We start from the raw sequence: 23168 nt of genomic DNA, 5'->3' as shown, positions 1-23168 counted from the left end.
GCAAACTTTGGCTTCCACAAGCACGTGACCACAGGGGCCTCGGCAGAAGATGCTGACAGGACGAGAAGATTCCCGTGTTTTTTTTTAAAGCGCTCATTAATTCATCTGCACATGACGAGGGAAGAGCTATCTCCACTGTAAGCACTTCTCTTCAGGCTCAGTTCACTGTAGTGGGTCGACCTTGGACCTTCACTACTGTCCCTCTCGAGTACTCAGGTCTAAGAATTAAGGTTTTACGATTCACAGCTTTTTATGATGATACATATGCACTTTTCTAAAGTCATAAAATAACAAATCTAACATGCACAATCAGTTTGTTTACCTTAGTAACCCTACCAAACAATTTAAGAACTTTAAATTGCCTTGTTGAAATGTGCAATGGGCGCTTTTTATTTATCTTTATCTATTGATCAAAATAGAATAATCCCTTTTGACTATAATTGGAAAAGGAGGTTATAAGGTTGCTATAAATGCTTACAGATTCAAAAAAGGTTCTATTGTATTTACGAGCTGCTTCACTGATGGGAAGTTGATCTGTGCGTTATGCAAACCTCGAAATGTGGTGCAAGCTCCTGATATGACCCTCATTACGTGGCTGGTGATTTTAATGAGCAGTTGTAAAATATGGAATAAAACTGACTCAAAATGCTACAAAATGCTAAAATAACTCAAAATGCATTGAGGCCAAGCCCCTCTGTCGATTGTGTTGCTAAAAAAAAAAACAGGTCATTCTTTGTGTTGAGAGCAGGCACACAAGTCCAGATCATCCAGCTCAGCTCACAGCCGGTCACCTCAGCACCGGCTGCCTGAGGGAACGTGGAGGAAATCAGCAGCTGACTCGTCGGTGGTATGTGGACTCACATCAGCAGCCAAGCCCCAAACCGAGGCCGAGAGAAACAGGGACCGTAATCCACTGTTCACACACACACACACACACACACACACACACCCGACACACACAGGTGATTGTAAAGAATTTCTTTATTCAAAAGACTTCATGCAATACAAACAGTGCCAACGCCCTCATATGGAGTGGAGTGCAACTATTACGTACAAATCAATTTTATTCCATTTATGATTGAATGTTTCTGCCTATAGAACGATAACACTGCTGTGTGTGTTTGTGTGTCTGTGTATGTGTGTGTATGTGTTACAGATGATATGCAGTAGTTGCTTTGTACAAAAATTTGAAAAATCTTTAAGAAACTTAAATTTAACATGCAATGTTAACACTAGGTATATAAAACATGTAAAAAAAAACAAGTTTTCAGACAAACAGCACAACACAGTATACACAAAGTTTTTTTTTTGTACATTTTACAATTGTATACTTATGCAAGTTTAAACTAACTGACATTTATTTACATTAAAATGTATTGTGTTATATTCCTGAATCAGTAGACTGCCCAGCCTGAGTTGGAGGTTACACTGAACCCGGGTGGGACATGGAAATGAAGCTCTGCAGCCGGTGGGTCCTCGGCTCGTGGCCCACCCGACTCAGCACCACTTTCTTTGACCAGGTTTCATGAGAATAAGCAGCAAGAAAGAAACCCTCTGTTTCCGACACCTGTTGCCACAACCGCTGTGTCCAACCCAAATGTTTACCCCCGCCATTTCCCAGAAACTGGCCACTCTTCTATACCTGGGTGTGGTGCGGCTACTAATCCTCGATGTATCACATGTGTGCGTTTAACAGCGGTCAATGCTGGCTTAGAGTAAGGCGTCAGAAAAGTTACTGAAGGCGGGAAGGAGGTTATACATACATCGATTAGAGAGAAGCTACATTCCCAGTGTCTGGGATTTGAAACTGCTTTGGGGACAAGACAACGTTCGTTTAGTTAAATCACTTCACAGGAAGAGTAGCAGGCAAACAAACGATTTCTGTGCTGCCAAGCCAAAGAAGTCCACAGAAGACAGAACTTTGACTTTGGTAAGAATGTCTCCTTCGCTGCTGAAGCTCGGAGACATGAGAGTGAACCCCCCCCTCCCCGGCTGTGCTCTGACTTTTAGAGGAAGTCTATTCAGACTTTTCCACAGGAGCTGGTCCAGCTTCTCCTCATGAACTTTGTGGTTCACAGGTCTCCTCACAGCACCTGAACAAACTGAGAGGACGGCTATGATTGGTTGAAATATGATCGTACAGGGGGGGAAGGGGGGGGGGGGTGTCAGGACCTCAGCCTTGTGCAAAAACATTGATCAAATACCTGATCACGCATTGGGTGTAATGACAGATGTCAATCACGTAAAGTGCCTGTGTAACAACAATCATGATTAAAAAAAAGGGAAATCACCACAGAGAACAAACAAAACATAAACAATCAAAAGGTGACAACATGAGTCTATTCATGTAAAGAAGAGGAAAGACACAAACAGTATAAGTACAATCTTAAGAGTGGGTTAGTCATATTCAGATATTCTTGGGTTATTGGAAGCATTAGTGAAGCTACACTACTGTCACCTGATATATTTGGAATGCTTCGGACAGATAACGGGTTTCCCTCACTTCCTCTTATGCCACGTGTGGACTTGACTTTGGTAAGTGAGATGACTATTGACAAGGGTGCATAGGATTTATCATTTGTCTCTTACGGCACAATACTGATGATACAAGTCCTAAAAATAAAAAATAAACATCGACTGCCTTTCCTGAATAAATACAGCTCGTTGCATAACCCTTATCACGATGCATTAGAGAGACTGGATCCCAGTTTTGCGTTTGGTCAAATAAAAAGACGCCTTTGACCCGCTCGTCATACATGTTCATGTAATCTGACACGAGGAGGCGACCAGAGAACAGCTAGCGGATGTAGCTACAGCACCAATGACAGGCAACTGAAAGGCAAGTGCTTAAAATGAGGGATGTGCTGGGTGTAGGACCTCAGACCTACACCCCCCCGCCCTTCACCTTCACTCAGGCCTCAGCGCCTGCCTCCCTGCAGCGTCTCTCCCTCCCGTTGCCCTTTTGTTAGCAGAAGCACCGTTTACAAACAGTGATCCTCGATCCAGGCAGTCAGGAGGAGACTGCTTCTTCTGGTTTCTCTAAAAGACCAAAGAAATGGGGTCACGAGCCCTGACGTGATGGATCCTCGTGTGAGCATGGACGGATAGAGGCTCTCCTCTGATTCTCAGACTGAAAGAGTTAGAGAAACCCTTATGTAAGATTCTTACTATGGATTACTTTCTACGACTGTAAGCTCTACTCACGTCCTCCAGCTAGTGATTAATGCTTTATTAATGGCCACGCATAACAAGGGAAGGTTTATTGCATGTTTTCTGGTTTATGTTAGCATTAGCATTCCGCCAGCTACAAGCTACGCTGTTAGTTGGATAAATAAGACGCAGGGCTGGGAAAAGGCTTGAGAGCCATGTACCGAGGACAGAGTCTCGTTGACTGGTTAGACGGTGGTAGGAAGTGAGAGGCTGTCCGGCGTCTCCACTTTCTGCTCCGGCGAGAAGCAGACGAAGAGGCGGGTGCCCATGCTCTTGAAGGCAAACCTAAAGTACATGGCGTGACCCATGGCCACAAAAGACACCGATATGAGGACCAGCAGCCCGAAGGCCTCTTGGTTCGGAGCCAGAATCACCATGATGAAGTGCAGCAGGTCTAACAGGTAGTTCATGGAGTTCTGGACGCCGTTGATCACACCTCGCTCCGACTCCACTACGTTCTCCTGGATGAGCTGGGTCACTGTCAGGTCGAAGGACCACAGGCCTGCAGCAGAGAGATCAACAGTCAGTCCCAATGGCATTTTTACAACCACATTAAAATGGCTTAGAACTCAACAGTAGCTGTAGCAGCGATTATCAGGACATATTATTGGAATCAAAGGTTGCACATATTGCTCTGACAGACGCTGAGATCCGTTGTGAAAGTACAGTGACTTAAAAACGTTCAACCTGTTGACCTGAGGGTTCTTGCTTGAGTCACCTTTAGGAAGTCATAAACTGGCCTTTTATAATCTTATGGAAGGAAGTGAACATTCCAAGAAAGCACGGACTCACTACTGTCGACGTATGCTAATGTTCTTTCCGATACACAAATCAGACCTCGACGCAGACTTTGCACCATTAACCTCGGGGGCAATCTATCATGGTTTGCACTTTGGATCTCCTTTAAAGAAATGGTACATCTCCTCACGATCCAATAAAATACAACTCATCTGGATAACCACTGCTAACACAGGGCTAGAAAAGATCAAGGGGAACTTCTGTACTCACCAACTCTAGCAGCAATGACGCCAGCAAACAGCAGACTGACGGATATGTAGGACTGCAGAGGGGGAACCTCCTCAGTCGGTGCAGCCATAGTGGTATTCACGACCATGTGGATGCCGCCGAGGTCAGAACTGGGCAGGGTCTTCTCTCCAACCAAGTGGGTGTAGATGTCCTCGAAGGGCGAGACGCTGAGGTCGAAGGGGCTCCCCGGAGTGAACACGGAGGCGACGCACATCATGAGGCAGGTGAGCTGAGCCATGCCGGAGATGAAGCCCGTGCGGATCAAGCCACATTTCTTGCGGACCCAAGTGAAGGCGACGGTGCCGCAGATACCGAACACGGCCGAGGCCCCCATCAGCAGGCTGAGCACCGAGCCGTTGAGGCCCTGCATGTAGGCGTAGCCCGTGGTGATGCAGTCGAACCCCAGCACCGTCATGTAGAGGAAAGACAGGGACATGCCGGCGAAGAAGATGTCCTGGTTGTAGTAGGCCACCCAGCCGAACTTCAAGGTGCGCAGGGGCTCGGACACCTGGTACCAGCAGCCGCGCTCCTTGGGCGAGTCGGGCGTGGTCACCACTGAGGCTTCATTCATCAGCGGCTGGGAGGACTCCTCAGGACTCTGGCCATTCTCTAGCTCTGCAACAGGGCAGAGGACAGGAGAGTGATTCTGATTCTTCTGTTTTTTTATTAATAATTAATTAATCACAGCAAACTGACAGACAGACAGACAGACCCAGACCAGAGAGAGACAGACAGACAGACAGACAGACCAGAGAGAGACAGAGAGACAGACAGACAGACCAGAGAGAGACAGACAGACAGACAGACAGACAGACAGACAGGCAGACAGACAGACAGACAGACAGACAGACAGACAGACAGACAGACAGACAGACCAGAGAGAGACAGAGAGACAGACAGACAGACCAGAGAGAGACAGACAGACAGACAGACAGACAGACAGACAGACAGACAGACAGACAGACAGACAGACAGACAGACAGACAGACAGACAGACAGACAGACAGACAGACAGACAGACCAGAGAGAGACAGAGAGACAGACAGACAGACCAGAGAGAGACAGACAGACAGACAGACAGAGAGACAGACAGACAGACAGACAGACCAGAGAGAGACAGACAGACAGACAGACAGACAGACAGACAGACAGACAGACAGACAGACAGACAGACAGACAGACAGACAGACAGACAGACAGAATCAGTAGGTAAACATTAGAACAAGGTTCTTGCAGCTACCTTTCTGGGGACCGAGCTGTTTCAGCTCCTGCTGCTGCTCTTTCTGTCCTCCTTTCACAGCCAGGGCCGGTGTCTTCTGGTAGACACTCCACAGCAGAGCGTACTCCAAACACATGGAGCACAGGTTCCAGCCGGAGATGAAGCCACAGCCGATGAAATGGGAGCCAAAGGACATGATCTGGCCCACCAGCATGGGAGCCAGGATGTTGGTCAACTGGTCAATAATCCGCACTGTGGCATTCATGTCTGTTGGATACAAGAAATGAAGCCAAATATTCATTATTATCATTTCAGTGCTCCTTACTTGGGCAGGTTTTACACATTTATACGTGACAGGATTACAGGTCATCAAGTTCACATTTGTTGGGAATGTTTCCAACATATCGTTTATAGCAAATCTTTTGAAAAGCTTGCAACAATCAGGGGAAACAGCTGGGACATAAAAGGTGAAGAACGAGAGCGAGTCAGCATCGAGGATTCAAAGTCTGCCCCGCTGAGGATACATCTGATAACAGGTCACGTGCGGCCACCAATCAATGCAGCAAGAAAAAAGAACCACTGACCTGCCAGATTGCTGCTGTCCTGACCTGCCACCACCACAACCCAGTCCCTCTGGATGGTGATGGAGGTCGCTGTGCTGGCCAGGTTGGCGATGTTGGCAATGGTGATGACCAGAATGTAGCAAATCGTCTAAAAATAAAAAAACAAAGACAAAGTTCAACATCAATATCAAGTCATTAAGGATCACAGCTCTTAAAGTTCTAACCCCTGAAAAACTAAAATAAATCGATCCTCATAACAAGCAGTGTTTGTGTTATTCCTCTGTTGCACTTTAACACACACACACACACACACACACATTAACCAGCTAATCCTTGGTCACAGGGTATTCTGACAGAAATTATAATAAATTCAGACAAGTTGTTCCTTACAAATACACTATTTACAGTAAAATTGGCTAAAACTGCAGTGTTCAGCTGTTTAAGGAAATATATTATATTATATTATATTTCTGGTATATCTAGTTTTTATAGATGCAAGTCTTCAGGTACAAATAGACTTTTGCTAATTAAGTGCCACAAACAGGGAAGATGTAAAGTACTAAGAGATGAATTCACACATGGTCAGTTTTGGTCTTTGTGATCTAATCTGTAGACAGTTAAATATATAAGTAGACTAGACTTTAAATGCTGATATGCACTGTAAGACACATTAAGATTCATGGTTCTTGCCTCTTTTAACCCAAATGCACAAAACGATTGTGAAATGACACTTGGTTTATAAGTTGCTGCTGTCACATGTCATCTTATTTAAAGAACAACAACAAAATCAATAGTTTCCTGTGGAACAAATCTATAACATTCTGTGAACGTTGCTGCTTACAGACAAACAGTGTGACGGCTCTCTAACACAATTATCAAGTAGAAGATAGAGGTATTATAACAAGGAGATTATTTCATCTAGAAAACGCCTATTTGGTAAACACACTGCCCACGGCTGTTGTTTGTTGAGCTGTAAGTTCACTGTAATGCAGCTGGACAGAACATAAAACATCCTACAACAGGCCCGGCCACATTCCTCTCTCTCTCTCTCTCTCTCCCTCCCTCTCCCTCTCGCTGTCCGCCTGAAGAACCTGCTGACTACTCAGTCTTCAACCAGACACTCGGTCTCCTGTTTCACCAAACACACACGCACACACACACACAGACACACACTATCAACTCTCCCAGATAGTGAACCCTCACACCTTTCTTTGGAAACCCAAAGGTGTCCCACAAATTCAAGGAAGGAGCAGCATTGGACACTTTCCCCTCAACACTTTCTCCTTTGTCTCGACCCAACACTGTCCCGCTCTGGAACTCAGCCCCTCGGGCTCAGTGAGCTGCAGACTCCAGGTCTTTGAGTTAAGACACTGGGATTGCACCACAGCGAGCTTTGTTCTGTAACTGCTGAATTATTATTCCAAGCTCACTAATGAGCAAGGGATCGCCTTACTATGGAAACATGGCATCCACGATGCCCATAGACACGTGGACATGATACAAGTACTCAGCACTCATTACTACATTACTACACTGAGTATTATATTAGTACTCATGGGCTGGACCCCACTTATCTTCAAACTCGGCCATCCTTTCTATTTCAACTACACAACAGTTGTTTTAGGTCCTTACATAGATAAACACTCAACGTCCTGGAGACTTACCCTAACACTGAAGCACTTATCACATCTTAATATCTGGAGTGTCTGGAATAACACTGTAAAGCTATTTATGTAGTTATAGCACATCATTTAACTTAATTAGCACCTATTCTATATTTCCTTAATTCAAAGACCCATCTATTTATGTATCAACTATTATCTGTTGTTTATTATTTAATTTAAACACTAACCATCACTTTCCAAACACTAACCCTGATTTAACTACTGACCTAAAAAGCAGGAGATAGTATAATGTATATTATAATGTATAAGAGTATAAAGAAATAAGGATACAAGCCGTATTATTAAATATTTTCTTCCTTAAAAACTAAATAACAACCAAAGTGCTCTGTCAATATACGTTGGATGAGCAGTCAAAGGTTTTCAAGAATCAATCAGGCTGATTCTTCTGTAGAAGCCGTTCACGTGGACATAAATCATATCGACGCAGGAGCACATATCAGTAAGAGCAAGAGGGTCAGAGTGTCCTACGTGAGGAGAAGGAGTCAAAATGCGTCCAGTAAAAATCCCCATAAGCTCCCGTTGAAAGAGCGAAGTGTGTAGCGGGTGGTTCGGGGGTTGGGGGTTCTCACCAGAATCCATCCGCTGTAGAGATTCACGAGCTGTTCTTTGAACTGGAAAACAACCATCAGGAGGATCCCACACAGGATGACGCAACTGTTCTGGACCAGCAGCGAGGTCTGGGCCACTGTGGAGACACCGCCATGAGCATTAGGGACAGAGACGTGATCAGGGACAACAGATGTCTGTCCAGGAAATTAGTTCATTGGCGCTTCCACAAGAAAGTTGGATACATTCCCTAGCCCCCCCCCCCCCCACCGGTCTAATCTAATAGTGTTTTTGCCTAATTCCTCTGGATGCACATTGCACAAGAGGTGCATCTATCTGTGACAGAGAGGGGGGGGGGGGGGAAGTCATGTTAACACAACCTCAGACTCTTTTGTCCTGCCTTACCTTTGAGTCTGGGGTTTCTGTCCACCCAGTCTCCGATGATGGCTCCCAGCAGCAGCACGGAGCCGGCCACCACCAGCCCGTACACGGCCGTGAGCAGCAGGCTGTTCCCATAGAGTTCAACCAGGAACACGGCCACGGCAAAGTTCCACATTCGGTCGCCCTGGGAAATGGAATTTGGATTATTAATTGTGCAGAAGAAATTGAGAAACCCTCCCTGCTTGAAAGACCTGTAAAGATTTCACCATCCTCACTTCACTCCATCTCGAGAGTTATTTGAAAACACCTGTGTTGTGGTGTCACAGTCACGTGACACAATGACACATTAGGTAGTTTATACTGGTTAATGAAACAAATAATATATAGACCATAGAGACAGTTACGCTATTTAGAACAGCTGTTAAGGTAAAACTTTAATTCTAAGTTAAATTCAGCAATTTCCGAACTTTTGCAGCATTTGCAAGAACCTTTTAATTTTCTAAAGTGAAATTAGAAAATGTCTAATGCTGCTATGATATTACCCTTCCTGTACTACATTGTCCTTTCCTCATGTGGACACAGAGGGGCTGAAACATCAATATAAAACAAACTAAATTCAAATAGCTCTATCAGAACCATGGCTAGTGTCACTTGACAAAGCGTGGAGTAACACTTACATATAAACATCCATATTCAATAGTAAATAACCTATAAATGAAATAGTACAACATGTTGTCAATACAATAATAAGACATTCAAAAATAAAGTATGCACAGTGTTCCTACACAGTGTGCGTGGATCATGGAGTTATGACCTGGCCTATATCACAACAATATTCAGCTTTCACATAACACTGGGTATAATTGAATTAAGCTTCATGGTTATAACAGTTGTGATGTTGCCTGTGACACAGAGTCAAGCGCCCCAAAAAAAAGTCAAATCATTATCAGCTAAACTTTGTGCTGAGGCCTGATCCGTTTTATCAGCATCACATGACACGTCTTTCCTTCCATTCTCTCTCCAACCTGTCCGCACAGGTTGTTGGTCCATGTGCAAGTGTGTGTCTGTGTGTGTGTGTGTTCACCAGCATTAATGTAACTTTCTGACTTCAGGACTTTTCTTTTAGTTATTGCAAATAGAAGAAAATGTGAAAATCCACAATACGATGTGTTTGTACCTTTGTTGTGTTTTATGGAAACTGATTCACGCAGTTAGATAGTGATTTATTTATTTATTACTGAGATAATGGGGTGTCGTGTCCGTGCATGTGTGTGTGTGTGTGTGTATGTGTGGAGGGGGGTGGATTTAGTGCACCCAGGGTGTCATATAAGCTAACAGTGCCACTGCTGTAGTCTGCCAGCAGAGACACTCAGCTGATCGGATGAACTAACAAGAAATATGATCATTTGTTATTTTCTCTGCATTTTTTAGCAAAACAATTGATCGAACGAGGATGGATTTTCAATATGCATCTAGTGATTTAGTCTTTTTAATCAAAGACTAAACAAGGGGGTGAATCGTGGCCCCTTTGTGAACAACCCTGAGTGACCTGTCGTGACAGTGTAACACACACACACACACACATGCATGGTGGTGACGTGTTCTCCGTGTGTCTCTGGTGACCTGTGGCAGCTCCAGTGTCTCACTCACCCATGTTGACAGCGCGTGGCCCATGTAAATAAGGAATTTGGCGGAAGTGAAGAAATCTCGCATCGATCCTGTGGAAAGAAAAGAAACATGTTTGAAACGTCAGAACCAAATTCACTGAGCAACAGCTGGTGGTCTACATCTGGGGGGGGGGGGGGGTTGTTTACCCGAGTTCACACAGAGAGAGAGAGAGAGAGAGAGAGAGAGAGAGACTACAGCTCGCAGACTGGAGGTCTCCGCCTGATGTTCCGTTAACCCACTAACATCATGTCAGGAGCTCCTTCACACACTCACACACACAGACACACAAACACACACTGTGGTGTCACACGTCACGATCGCACACATCAGGAGAACAACACCAAACCGCTTTACACGCGTTCACCGCACACACAGTGACAGCGGACACACACACACACAGCCCACGGAGCCCGATCCACGGTCACAGGCTCCGTGTCCATCCCGCACACAGCATCACAACACGAGGAGGAGTGAGGGAGAACCCACCGCAGCATGTGGTCCTGGTTCCGGGGTTCTCCATGGTGCACGGGTCCGGGTGACACACGCTACCCGCTCGGTGCTGCTCGAGCTGCGGCTGCTGCGGCGGCTGTTTGTGCTTCCTCGCTGGAGGGAGACGAGCACCGGAGCGACTCGACCACAACAAGCCGGAGACAGGACGCGGGCGGCGGATTCCTCCTCTCCAAACTTAGCTAACACTGTAGCTGAAGTCGGAAAGAAAAATAAGAGTGTGTGTCCGGACTGCGTGAGCTGCGGGAGGTGCGGGGCTCTGCACGACGCGGCGCGGCGGCTCTCTGCTCTGTGTGCGCTGTGTGCACGGCCAGCCTCGAATATACACGGACAGCGTCACGTGACCGGATTAGAGAGAGCCTTTCAGAAAAGAGAAGAGGGAAGCCACACACACACACACACACACACACACACACACACACACACACACACACACACACACACACAGTCAGTGATCTACGCACCACAACGTGTCACTGTTTACAATTTTCATCTAATCACTTTGCGCACCGGGCTCCTTGTTTACCTGCACATGGCTTCTTCCTCTGTCTGGAGGCTGAGGTGACGAGATGCTGCCATGAGAGGAGAGAACCCCCTGAACAAAGAGGTGCTCCACAAAGATAACACAACTCTGTGTGTTTGGCCTTGATGCAGCAAACGAAATAAATGCACATCACAGCAAACGAAATGGATGCAGATCAAAGCCTGGAGGCTGTTTGTGTGTTTGTTCAGTGGTTTCTTCACATCACATCTTTATTACTATAAGATAATAATAACAACAATAATAATAACACAATAATAATAATATCAATAAGTGTTATTGTCATTGTTGCTATTAATGATACCTTTTAATTATACCTTATATTAAATAGCACATTTAATAATAGTCCTTACAAATTTTCACAAAGAGGACAAATAACACCAAAGGCAGCTAATAACAGAGTACAAAGTCAAACACAGTAACACAATATTGACACTTTCACAATCTACAAACACTCCAGTGCAAGTCCTGCATTCGAAATCTTACTCTATCTGAAGTGCTGGTGTGAGAACAAAATAAACTGGTCCCCGAGAGTCTCGTAGTGTTATTTATCATTTGAACATGTTACTGATGCACTGATGAGTAAATAGCATTTTTCCATATTGCAGAAGAGGTGGATCTAACTGTTTATACCTTATACGCTGTTCTGGCTCATGTCTTACGAGGTGAAGAGAGAAAAGAGGCTGATGAAGGTTAAAGATTAACTGCTCTTGCCTCTACACGTGATGACAAATTAAACACTATTCAACATGTTGAACGTGGTTGCCTTGAACCTGTTTATCAAGAAGCATGTTGCAATCGGGTTTCGGCAGGAAAATCACACATTTGGATGACTTGCTTTTGTCCAGCCAGGTCAACACAACAGAATCATAATTACAGGCTGCATTGATGAGAGCGCCTTGGCCTGTGTCCATAAAAAAGTAATAAACATAAATCTAAGTGAGCACATATACATTATGTTTCTCTCAAGTCAACAGTGTACAGTAGACTGTAAAAGGCTCTTATCAGCTGAGTGGGACCTCATGATGTGTGTTTCTGGACTTTCATTGGACTGATGGTGTAATGAGTACTGCCAAAATATACAGTTGAGTAGTTTGCGACATCTGGTTCCTTCTCCCTTTGATGACCCGCCTGGTTTATCCAAGAATGTGCTCAAAGATTGAAGAGGGCCGAAGAGCCTCCTCATTGTTTCTGATTTTCAGTTGATCCTGAGTCATGTTCCTCCAATAAACTCCCACCTGGAGATACGGCCCTGTTATAACACGCAATAAGATATTAGCTCAATTTAAAATGAATTCCCAGTCAATTACCTCCACCCAGGAGGTTATGTCTTCACCACTGCCTATTGGTTGGTTGGTTGCTTTGTTTGTAAGAAAGATTACACAAAACAAAACTGACAAATCATCATGAAACTTGGTTGAAGGACTTTATATGTGTCAGGAAAGAAACCAATTCAGTTGTTGGTGCAGGTCTGGATCAAGTGGGATCAAGGACTGATTTCTCATTAAATAATTTATGGATCTGACATATGTTTATTAATGTCCGAAATTTGGTGTCAGGCCTTGGCCGAGGTCTATGTTCTACTGAGTTTCCTCTTCTTTCTCCTCTTCCTTTCATAAATATAATTTGTTATTAATATGTACTACTAGAATATGTGATTCAAAATCTTCAGGGTACTCTAATAGGATCATATTTTGTGAAATATGTTGACGTGCTTTCTTTCTGAGAGATAAACAATGAATTAAATTATAGATGAATATAAATATAAATTTACATTAAAGATGAATGTTCAGGGAAACAGTATACAATTAACTAAATATGCACCTTCCAAATTAACGCATTATTTCTTGTTTCTTTAATACATACCAAAAAATGGATTGGCCATGGTTTTAAAACATGTCATCACCATGAGGTTGTAAATCAGAGGAGTTACTGCATCAGGCCAGAAATAGTCCATGGAACAAACCTTCCTAAAACCACAACAGATGCTCTTTTAACTTGAAAGCCTATATTATTTCAGGTTAAGAAAATTACCACAAACTAGAGCAGGGGAAATTGTGGGTACGGGGGGGTTAAGATCCCAGAATCCCCTCCTGTAATTAGCCTTAAATGTTATTGTTGTTATTATTTTGACAAATGTCCATGTTTTGGAGAAACTGTACAAAGCACTGGTTTCTTCTCCAAGATCACCAAGATCTCCTCTGTGTCATCTCTTCAGGGAGCAACACCGACCCCAGCAAGAAACATATTTTAAACCGGGTGATGACAATAGGCCCTTCTAACCCCTTTGTGATCTATTCAAGGATCACAGAGAGCTCTCAGCAGTTTGGAAGTCTGCAAACACAGAGCTGGTGCAAACAGATTACTGGCCACACTATTAAAGGGCCAGCGTGTCAGGGAGGCTCAGGTGCAGCGCCTGTCATCAGTGGTCAGACGGCTGCTGTGTCATGCTGAGGCCACACAAGCTGCAGGTATGTCTGCCTGCTGAGGGATTCTCTCTCCGACCCGCCTCTGCAACAACAACAAGCGGTGTTTACGTGGGCTAAATCTGTACTTCCAGGACACAAATATGAGAATGACACACCTCCTGCACACTTAGGTTGTGTGACACTCACAAGCCGCAGTGGAAGAAGGGATAGAGGTGAAGGCAGGATGTGAAATGTCACCTGGAGAGCGGTGTGCATGAGGCTGGCTCTGACTGTTCATCTATTTTTCACACTGGGCTTCTGCTTTTGATTTGTCCTGAGCTCTTAAGCCGAGTTACACATGGGCTAAAAGTTGTTATAGATCAATTCCCAAATGGCTCATGTAATTCAATGAGACCAGGCTTGAATGGGTGAGGCTATCCTAGAGGTCTCCCAGAACCTCCTGGTACTGGACAGAGAAAGCTCACCAAACCAGCTGAGCGACCAAAGAACACCAAACACAATGATTATAATTATTAACAGCACTGTGGTCAAGTTGTGTCTGTGGATTTCTACCGCTGCCCGGGACCTAAGACTTTGATGTGCGCCTGACAAGCTACTCTCATTCCACCAAAGAACGACAAACAGCAAAGGTCACACTGTCTGGCTGTGACGACCTGGCCACCGTTTCCAAAATGACGGCCCTTGTTTCCAGGGAATGAAACGGTAAACACCCGACAGCTGTTTCAGATCAATACAATACAGCATTATTGGGGCAGGTGTGTTTGTGTGTTGCACCACGCGCTTGACCAACCACTGGAGGTTTGGGTTCTTTGGCAAGGACTGAAAAAATCTCAACAACTATTGGATGATGACCAGGACCCCCCTATTTTCTCCTCTAGCGCCACCATGAGGTCAACTTTTGTGGATTTGAGCAGAATGGATTGATTGCCCCATGATGTTGATGAACCTCTGACTGTTCTTCATAGCTTCATTCCTCAGGTCAACCATTTGTCCAGTACTTTGTATAAGTGGTGGAAAGTAACTATGAGCCCATTTCCTCAAGTAATGTTGTTTTGGGGCAAATTCTACTCGGTGGTCTAGTGGCAGTAACTCTGGTTCGACTCCACGGAGAGACAACAAAAAGACAAACCTGGATTGATCTGTCCAAAAATCCAAGAGTCCCCCTACCCTGTCTAGTGCCCCTAAGCAAGGCACCTTACTCCCCCAACATCTGCTCCCCGAGCACCGTACATGGTCGCTCACTGCTCTGTGTGTCCTGCACCAGATGGGTAAAAAGCAGAGATTAAATTTCCCTACCTGCATGAGTGTGCCTTTGCATGTCTGTGCATGTGTTTGGGATGAATAAATGGATCTTAATCCTAATCTTAACCTTTAACAGAGAAAAGAGACAAAACAATAAAGCGTGAGAAAGAACTCTTTCCACATTTGTTCCTAAACTATTCTCCGGCCACGGGAGAGTGAGGAAATATCATACTGTGTGATTTTCTTCCTTGTCATATCATCATCTGAGTCAATTTCCCAATTCTTCAAAGTGGAAACAACAACACAGGGACTAAACTCATGGGACTTTGTTCGCCCTTTGTTTTCTGGACTAAAGGAGGCATGGTCACTCAGTGGTTTGTGCTGTTGTTGTTGGCACTATGACAGTGTGTGTTTCCTTCCCGGTGTGAAGCCAGGCTGGTGCTTGTGTGTGGAGATGAGTGTGAGTGTGTTTGTGTCTTAGCTCGGTTATAATCACCTGTCCATGGTGTATTTCAAATATAATGGTGCAGATAAAATGGGACTTTGAGTCAACTTGCCTTGTTTCTTTTATTCATTGTATTTATTTACACATTTTTAGGGAAACTGTGACTTAATACTTCATTTATATGTTTCATATCATGTATGATGTTAAGTGTACCTGACCTAAGCTCTGTCTGATCTGTGTTTCAGAAGCCTCAAAGAAGTTGAATGTTTTATATCTGAATGTTTTATGTTTTGATTTATCTGTCCCTAGCGTGTTGGGATAAATTGACCTTGAGTCAGACTCCACTCAAACCCAAATAATGATGATGCTGAGGTGACTTGCAGTGATCAAGACTTGTTATTTGCTACCTTCCATACACATAATACTGGCCTGTTTCCGTTATACTTCAAGCTCTGTGGTGTGGCTGCCTCTATGTGTACTAGTAATCCTCTCTGTCAACGGATCTGAGATACAATAATCTCATAGATTCAAGTAAGAGGGTAGCTGAGGCTACTTGATATGACCGGTGTAGTCATCACTGAGTCCTACCGAGGAGATGAGTCATTCTCAGTACACAAGAAGAACAGGTTCTTTCTTCGTCACTGAACGGTCTGAGCTTGTTCAGTTTGATATGTAGGAAGCATCAATGTTCTCTGACATGCCTTCAATATGAATCACTATCGGATGATTCAGAAAGGTAGTAAATGAGACTGAATGGTTATAGTAGTTATGATAACAAAGACATAAAAAACTCAAGGCTCAATTTTAATTATTTAAACTTTATGAATTCATACAAAATAATTAAGAAAAAGTGAAATAAAATTATATTAAACTAATAGTTTTTTAAATATTGTGGAAATGGTTTTAAAAATGTGTATTTTCAGTGGGAATAGTCTGAATTAGAGATTTACTTGTTGTTATTGTGTTGTTCTGTTTTTTGTTCCTTCTTTCTTTATGTCCGCAAACCAAACACTCTGACCCACACTCCAGCACAGTAGGGGGCGGTTATGCGTCGTTAGTTGCCACCCTCCATTTAACAAGAAGAAGAAGAAGAAGAAGAAGAAGAAGAAGATGCACGTTGTGTCCTCTGAAGTTAACTAACTTCAATTCCACTAATCTAACTAAACACTTCCACACGATGTCATCTAAAGGCCGAGACAACGACGACAGCTCTGAGTGGCAGTCTGCACTGAAGGAGGAACTCAACAAGAAGGTACTGTTAGCAAAGAACACGAAGCTAGAGGCTAACATATGAGACAGACACAAACATGTAGCTAGTGGCTAACGTGTGAGACACAAACATGTAGCTAGTGGCTAATGTATGAGACACAAACATGTAGCTAGTGGCTAACATATGAGACAGACACAAACATGTAGCTAGTGGCTAACATATGAGACAGACACAAACAAGTAGCTAGTGGCTAATGTATGATACACAAACATGTAGCTAGTGGCTAATGTATGATACACAAACATGTAGCTAGTGGCTAATGTATGATACACAAAAATGTAGCTAGTGGCTAATGTATGAGACACAAACATGTAGCTAGTGGCTAATGTATGATACACAAACATGTAGCTAGTGGCTAATGTATGAGACACAAACATGTAGCTAGTGGCTAACATATGAGACAGACACAAACATGTAGCTAGTGGCTAACATATGAGACAGACACAAACAAGTAGCTAGTGGCTAATGTATGATACACAAACATGTAGCTAGTGGCTAATGTATGATACACAAACATGTAGCTAGTGGCTAATGTATGATACACAAACATGTAGCTAGTGGCTAATGTATGAGACACAAACATGTAGCTAGTGGCTAATGTATGATACACAAACATGTAGCTAGTGGCTAATGTCTGAGACACAAACATGTAGCTAGTGGCTAATGTATGATACACAAACATGTAGCTAGTGGCTAATGTATGATACACAAACATGTAGCTAGTGGCTAATGTATGATACACAAACATGTAGCTAGTGGCTAATGTATGATACACAAACATGTAGCTAGTGGCTAATGTATGATACACAAACATGTAGCTAGTGGCTAATGTATGATACACAAACATGTAGCTAGTGGCTAATGTATGATACACAAACATGTAGCTAGTGGTTAATGTATGATACACAAACATGTAGCTAGTGGCTAATGTATGATACACAAACATGTAGCTAGTGGCTAATGTATGATACACAAACATGTAGCTAGTGGCTAATGTATGATACACAAACATGTAGCTAGTGGCTAATGTATGAGACACAAACATGTAGCTAGTGGCTAACATATGAGACAGACACAAACATGTAGCTAGTGGCTAATGTATGAGACACAAACATGTAGTTAGTGGCTAATGTATGAGACACAAACATGTAGCTAATGGATAGCGTGTGGGACACAAACATGTAGCTAATGGATAGCATGTGAGACACAAACATGTAGCTAATGGCTAATGGCTTGTGAATGAGACACAAACATGTCAGAGTCTGTTATCAAGCTTTTCAGGCCTGAACAGGTTTAATTTCATCAGCTTAGTGAAATATTTGTTGTCATTAAATTCCAGATCAAGGAGCAGAAAGTTGTGGTGGACGAGCTCTCCAACTTGAAGAAGAACAGGGTGAGTGTGTTCAAGTATGTTACGTATGAATGGGGATTAAGAAAGTATTTGCATTGACAACTTATTTATGCATATTACAACTAAGCTTTTGAATTCCTTGAATTGTTTTTCAGAACGTTTACATCCAACAGAGGAACAGTAACATTTTCTTCTTGGCAGACAGAGGTCAGACACTGGGTTCATGCAAAAGTAAGTTCAGTGTAAACTGGAGGGAATTAACATAATCTCAATTGATAAGTTGATTGGTTTATTTCATTAATAATGTAAGACGATAGATGTTGATCATCTTGCCTTATAAGGTGATAGAGAAGTACCATTGTTTTACTTCTGTCCCCAGAGGAACTGGATAATATGAAAAAGGAGCTGCAGGACATGTGAGCCTGATCGTCCTCTCAACAATGTGTGGCATCTTTTGTCAGCTGACTCTGTCACCTGCTCACTTTGAGTGGGACAAAACAGTTTATGAACATCTGAAGAGAAGAGGGCCCAGCTGGAGCCAGGATCTCACAGTGACAGGCAGGGATCCTTGTTACCAGTGTTTATTCTCTGCCCACGTCCTTCACATGAGAGGTGTCCTTACCCCTCAGCCACTGCAAGACAACATTGGAAACGTGTTGGTATGGAATGGGGAGATCTTTGGTGGCCTGCCAGTGAAGTCGTCGGAGAATGACACTGTTGTTGTGTCTCAGTCACTGTTGTCCTGCAGCAGCCCCTCAGAGATCCTGTCAGTCCTGTCCAGTGTGAGGGGACCATGGGGGTTTGTTTACTACCAAAAGGCTGGAGACTACCTGTGGTTTGGCAGAGACTTCTTTGGCAGGCGGAGTTTGCTGTGGAAATTTGATGCAGGGGTTTTGACCCTGACGTCTGTGGCAGCTCAGGATTCTGGGCTGGATCAGTTTTCTTGGCAAGAGGTTCCAGCAGTTGGTGTTTACAGGATTGACCTGAAGGCAGCTACAGAGGCCGGCACTGTGACTTTTGAGGTTTATCCTTGGGCTACCTCCTGCAGTGACACTATACTGGAGTCTGCTCCCAGTGGCTGCACTGCTATGATGAACCAATCAGGACTGGTGCTCCCCTCGCCTGTGTGCCCTCTTAATATGTCCATCCCGAAGTCATCAAATGAGACAGACGCTCAGTCAAACTCAGATTCATCCGTCATAGATCTGCAGCAGCTGCTTGAAAGCAAAGAGGGAAACTATGAGGTGAGTCGTCTTCTTGATGTTCTGAGTGAGGCGCTGAGGCGACGGGTCCAGAGTCTGCCGATTGAGGATGAGGCAGCTAATAATGACCAGGCCAGCATCGCTCTACTTTTCTCTGGAGGCATCGATTCTATGATTCTGGCTGTATTGGCCGACCGTCACATACCTGCCCATCAGCCAATAGATCTTCTCAATGTAGCATTCAAACTACAGGAGCCAAAAAAGCAGAAGGACTCAGCAAAGAATGTCAAGAAGCACAAAAACAAGCCAAACGACAATAACACTGATGGAGCTGGTTCCCGAACATTCAGACCCTTTGACGTTCCAGACAGAATCACTGGGAAAGCAGGTCTCAAGGAATTACAAGACCTGAATCCTGAGAGAAGATGGAATTTTGTTGAAATCAATATTACGCAGGAGGAGCTGCACAAAATGCGCCAGGAACGCATCGGTCATCTGGTGCATCCGCTGGACACAGTCCTCGATGACAGCATTGGATGTGCTGTGTGGTTTGCAGCAAGAGGGACCGGGTTCCTCACGGACGACAAAGACAAGAGGCCTTTCTCATCATCAGCTAAGGTGAGGTGCTAGGTTAAGGGGATTAAATTGATGTGGAAATTCTTAATCACAAATTAATATTTAAAGAAATTGAACAAAAATGGTAATTAATAGATATTTCATAATTTTCATTGACCTGCTTTTGTGTTGCAGGTCGTTCTGACAGGAATCGGAGCAGATGAGCAGCTGGCCGGTTACTCCAGACACAGAGTCCGCTTTAAGACATCTGGACATGAGGGACTGATCCAGGAGTTGGCCATGGAGCTGGGCAGGATCTCCTCCAGGAATTTGGGCAGAGATGACAGAGTTATAGGGGACCATGGGAAGGAGGCAAGGTATGTGTGCAACTTTTCATGTTTAGACTGAAACACGAGAGGAGTTACTGTGATAACATCTTTTGATATTAGGATCTGTCCAAGTCAGATTAGCAGTATTTTAACACCCTGCACCTGTTCAGCTGTTTTCATTCTCTGTTTTTCACATTTATGACTGTGTTGTGGGGATTATCTAAAGAAACGGCAACATTGCATATATGTCAAATTCTTTTATCAACAAACAGGACCTACAAGCACCACAGATGAGATTCCATCCTCCCTCATCCATCCCTCTTTTATCTGCAGATTTCCGTTCTTGGACGAGGACGTGGTGAGCTACCTGAATTCTCTGCCCGTGTGGGAGAAGGCCAATCTGTCACTTCCTCGAGGCGTCGGGGAGAAACTCCTCTTGAGACTGACGGCGAGGCGGCTCGGCCTCCGTCAGTCTGCAGTCCTGCCGAAGAGAGCCATGCAATTCGGCTCCCGCATCGCAAAGATGGAGAACAGCCGTGAAAAGGCCTCTGACAAGTGCAGCAGACTCCTCACTGGTTAGAGATATCACGGGTTGTGAGAAAGGATTTTAATAAAATTCACAGTTCTTGTTTTCCTTATACAGATTCTTGAGCATAATGTCACAAACAGGGAATAATAAAGGTGATGGTTTTTACACCATGTAAGACTCTGCATCCTGAAGATTTTCTTTGAAGTAGAGGTCACATTCGATATAGGACGGCAAGTTTCCAACGTCAAAACGCCCAGAAATCTGATGAACATACACTGGTTTCCTGAAAGAAAGAAAACATGTATTGGGAAATGTTTTAAAGTGTTTCAGGAGATCCCTCATTCTTCAAGTCCAGAAGAAGTTACCTCGGAATGAGCCAAGACACAAAGTTTCCTGGAGCATCTTTCTCTTCAATAGGAGCTTTCTATGAGAATATAACAAATAATACAAGTTACACTTTTCTCTCATGTCATATGAGGGAATTAAAATGATTCAATTTACCTCCTTCTCCTCAAGGAATGTATCCAACAGAGGGAGACTTTTCTTTGAGAACACATAGAAACAAGGACACTGAAACACATTAGAATAAAAGTGTATTAGCTGCCGGATATTAAAATACCTAAACTAAATACAGGCTTTGATGAAGTTGTTTACATAAAATACCAGTTCCCCTAACTTACCGAAGATTTATGACTGTGATTATAGCAAATCGTTTCAGAATAATGTAGCTGGAAAAATAATTCTAAACAGTCAAGACAATCAGTTTTTATCTAGAAAGGAGAATGTTCTTTTATAATAAATAAATCCCAGAAATGATTCCTGAAACCAGAGACATGAAAATATCAGACCAGACTGAGAATCATTAGGAAAGAGACTCGGTGACTGCAGATACTATACTTTTCTACAGGATATTAAATATGAGAGCTGTGTTTTATCGTTTCAGCCAAAACAAGTTGTATTAGTGTCGTGATACTATCTAACTTCAGTGTAGGGACATAGGGTCATTGCTAATATCCACCACTAGTAGGCGGTGGTTGGGGTTTATGGTGAACTTACTGCTCTCCTGGACTTGGTCTCAGAAGGAAGAGGCTTCTCCTTCATGCAGAGGACACAAAGTTCACTGTTCACTTCCAGAATCCCGTACTTATGGGTTTCTGTACAGAAACAAATAAAGAATACCAACTTTTACTCAAGTAGAAAAGGAAATTTGGTATTATTACTTGATACCATATCTATTTGTACCTTTACTTCATTAAAATATTTGAGTACTTCCTCCACCACAGCTGCTGAGCATCACTTTGTAAATGCTGTAACACTCACCTTCATCTCTGCACTGGTACGACAGCACTAGACAGCTGTCGTCACACTTTGCCTGGAAGTCAGAAAACTTCTCTTTGACTTGACTGAGGCTAAAATCTTCTTTAAAGAGCGTATCACTGTTCAGGATCGGAGAGAGAGCTGCATCAGTCAGGAACAGGACTTGACTTCATAACCATACAAGTCTATGTCTCTGAATGGTGACATTGATACTGCAGGTTTAAAGACATACCCTCCAATAGCGATGACATGGTCTTCTATCTTGAAGTGCTTTACGGCGAGCTGCAGACAGGCCACAGCCCCAAGGCGCTCCTGGTGGAAGGACCATATTTAGAGGTTTACAGACAGGACGTGTATTTAGAAAATATGACCCCAAAAACTAGAGATAATTATTTACATCATTGCTTCTCGTCTGATCGCTGACAATCTGGACATTAGTGAAATGTGCGGCCCACTCTTCAAAGGCAGCTCGGTACAGAGCGTTGGTCTGGAGAGGAGAGCAGAGGAAACAGGTCAGTCACAGAGGATACACGTGGATCTGAGGACGAGCTCCTTCATAGAACACAACATCTGTATCAGCTGTTGGAATCAAGTGGGAAACATTTACTGAGGATAGTATAAAGTACAACTTAGTGAAGGCAGCTGGTCCCTGTCAGGGTCACTTCATGTACATTATTTATACAATCATTAATATACTGATGGTGACTTATATCATGGAGATCATTTCAACTGCTAAATACTATTGGGAAGTTTTTTTTTAACAATAAACAAAGCTAATACAAACTTGCTATTAAATGTTATATACATCACGAATGAGTTAATTGCAAGCCAGTAATAGATAACGGAATATAGTATAATATAGTTTTATATAAAGTAGCACAAATTAAGAATTTAAGTAGTACTACAGAAGTACTCGGGTCCTCTACTTGACCTTTGAACCGGTGACTCACCACAACATACACTGAGTCCACAGCACCGGACGCGGTCAGCGCTCGAACCCAGTGGGAGATCAGTGCGCAGCGGCCCACCGGCAGCAGCGGCTTCGCACTGCCGACCAGGTGATCGAACCTCCCGCTGCGGTCCGCCGACACGTCCCTCTGGAGCCTGGTCCCGTAGCCAGCCGCGAGGATGACGGCCTTCATCTCGCCTGTGA

At 43.7% G+C, this 23168-nt stretch overlaps 4 protein-coding genes across 4 annotated transcripts; 2 read left to right on the top strand and 2 right to left on the bottom strand.

Moving 5' to 3' along the window:
* Nucleotides 1-963: 963 nt before the first annotated feature.
* Nucleotides 964-11103, bottom strand: slc40a1 (solute carrier family 40 member 1). Its single transcript, XM_062403439.1, has 8 exons — nucleotides 10785-11103; nucleotides 10281-10348; nucleotides 8655-8814; nucleotides 8273-8388; nucleotides 6040-6166; nucleotides 5477-5722; nucleotides 4219-4851; nucleotides 964-3712 (listed from the first exon to the last, which is right to left on the bottom strand). The coding sequence occupies exons 1-8, from the start codon at nucleotides 10816-10818 to the stop codon at nucleotides 3396-3398; spliced, it is 1701 nt and encodes a 566-aa protein (XP_062259423.1). The 5' UTR covers nucleotides 10819-11103; the 3' UTR covers nucleotides 964-3395.
* A 5431-nt stretch (nucleotides 11104-16534) lies between these two features.
* LOC133966937 (ASNSD1 upstream open reading frame protein-like) lies at nucleotides 16535-18601 on the top strand. Its single transcript, XM_062402055.1, has 4 exons — nucleotides 16535-16714; nucleotides 18072-18125; nucleotides 18239-18314; nucleotides 18463-18601. The coding sequence occupies exons 1-4, from the start codon at nucleotides 16640-16642 to the stop codon at nucleotides 18501-18503; spliced, it is 246 nt and encodes an 81-aa protein (XP_062258039.1). The 5' UTR covers nucleotides 16535-16639; the 3' UTR covers nucleotides 18504-18601.
* asnsd1 (asparagine synthetase domain containing 1) lies at nucleotides 18524-20880 on the top strand. The gene is made up of 3 exons (XM_062402053.1): nucleotides 18524-19903; nucleotides 20036-20217; nucleotides 20503-20880. Exons 1-3 carry the CDS (start codon nucleotides 18524-18526, stop codon nucleotides 20747-20749), a joined length of 1809 nt encoding a protein of 602 aa, XP_062258037.1. The 3' UTR covers nucleotides 20750-20880.
* Nucleotides 20412-23157, bottom strand: zgc:136439 (uncharacterized protein LOC678627 homolog). Its single transcript, XM_062402054.1, has 8 exons — nucleotides 22966-23157; nucleotides 22413-22502; nucleotides 22248-22327; nucleotides 22019-22134; nucleotides 21755-21852; nucleotides 21200-21268; nucleotides 21064-21122; nucleotides 20412-20981 (listed from the first exon to the last, which is right to left on the bottom strand). Exons 1-8 carry the CDS (start codon nucleotides 23155-23157, stop codon nucleotides 20861-20863), a joined length of 825 nt encoding a protein of 274 aa, XP_062258038.1. The 3' UTR covers nucleotides 20412-20860.
* Between the last annotated feature and the right edge of the window lie 11 nt (nucleotides 23158-23168).

This window comes from Platichthys flesus, chromosome 13 (assembly GCF_949316205.1).
Source record: "Platichthys flesus chromosome 13, fPlaFle2.1, whole genome shotgun sequence".
In the NCBI taxonomy this organism is placed as follows: Eukaryota; Metazoa; Chordata; class Actinopteri; order Pleuronectiformes; family Pleuronectidae; genus Platichthys; species Platichthys flesus.
This window is presented reverse-complemented; position numbering and strand designations above follow the sequence as displayed.

What these genes read in the sequence shown, in the direction of transcription:
- slc40a1 (XM_062403439.1), bottom strand. Translation starts at nt 10,818, where the DNA reads ATGGAGAACCCCGGAACCAGGACCACATGCTGCG. An exon ending in AACCAGGACCACATGCTGCG is followed by an intron (nt 10,349 to 10,784) that starts GTGGGTTCTCCC and finishes TTCTTTCCACAG; the next exon opens with GATCGATGCGAGATTTCTTC. An exon ending in CGTCATTGCTGCTAGAGTTG is followed by an intron (nt 3,713 to 4,218) that starts GTGAGTACAGAA and finishes TCTCTGCTGCAG; the next exon opens with GCCTGTGGTCCTTCGACCTG.
- LOC133966937 (XM_062402055.1), top strand. Translation starts at nt 16,640, where the DNA reads ATGTCATCTAAAGGCCGAGACAACGACGACAGCTCTGAGTGGCAGTCT. An exon ending in CCAACTTGAAGAAGAACAGG is followed by an intron (nt 18,126 to 18,238) that starts GTGAGTGTGTTC and finishes ATTGTTTTTCAG; the next exon opens with AACGTTTACATCCAACAGAG. An exon ending in GACACTGGGTTCATGCAAAA is followed by an intron (nt 18,315 to 18,462) that starts GTAAGTTCAGTG and finishes TTCTGTCCCCAG; the next exon opens with AGGAACTGGATAATATGAAA.
- asnsd1 (XM_062402053.1), top strand. Translation starts at nt 18,524, where the DNA reads ATGTGTGGCATCTTTTGTCAGCTGACTCTGTCACCTGCTCACTTTGAG. An exon ending in CTTTCTCATCATCAGCTAAG is followed by an intron (nt 19,904 to 20,035) that starts GTGAGGTGCTAG and finishes TTTGTGTTGCAG; the next exon opens with GTCGTTCTGACAGGAATCGG. An exon ending in GACCATGGGAAGGAGGCAAG is followed by an intron (nt 20,218 to 20,502) that starts GTATGTGTGCAA and finishes TTTTATCTGCAG; the next exon opens with ATTTCCGTTCTTGGACGAGG.
- zgc:136439 (XM_062402054.1), bottom strand. Translation starts at nt 23,157, where the DNA reads ATGAAGGCCGTCATCCTCGCGGCTGGCTACGGGACCAGGCTCCAGAGG. An exon ending in ATCAGACGAGAAGCAATGAT is followed by an intron (nt 22,328 to 22,412) that starts GTAAATAATTAT and finishes TCCTTCCACCAG; the next exon opens with GAGCGCCTTGGGGCTGTGGC. An exon ending in AGACCAAGTCCAGGAGAGCA is followed by an intron (nt 21,269 to 21,754) that starts GTAAGTTCACCA and finishes AATGTGTTTCAG; the next exon opens with TGTCCTTGTTTCTATGTGTT.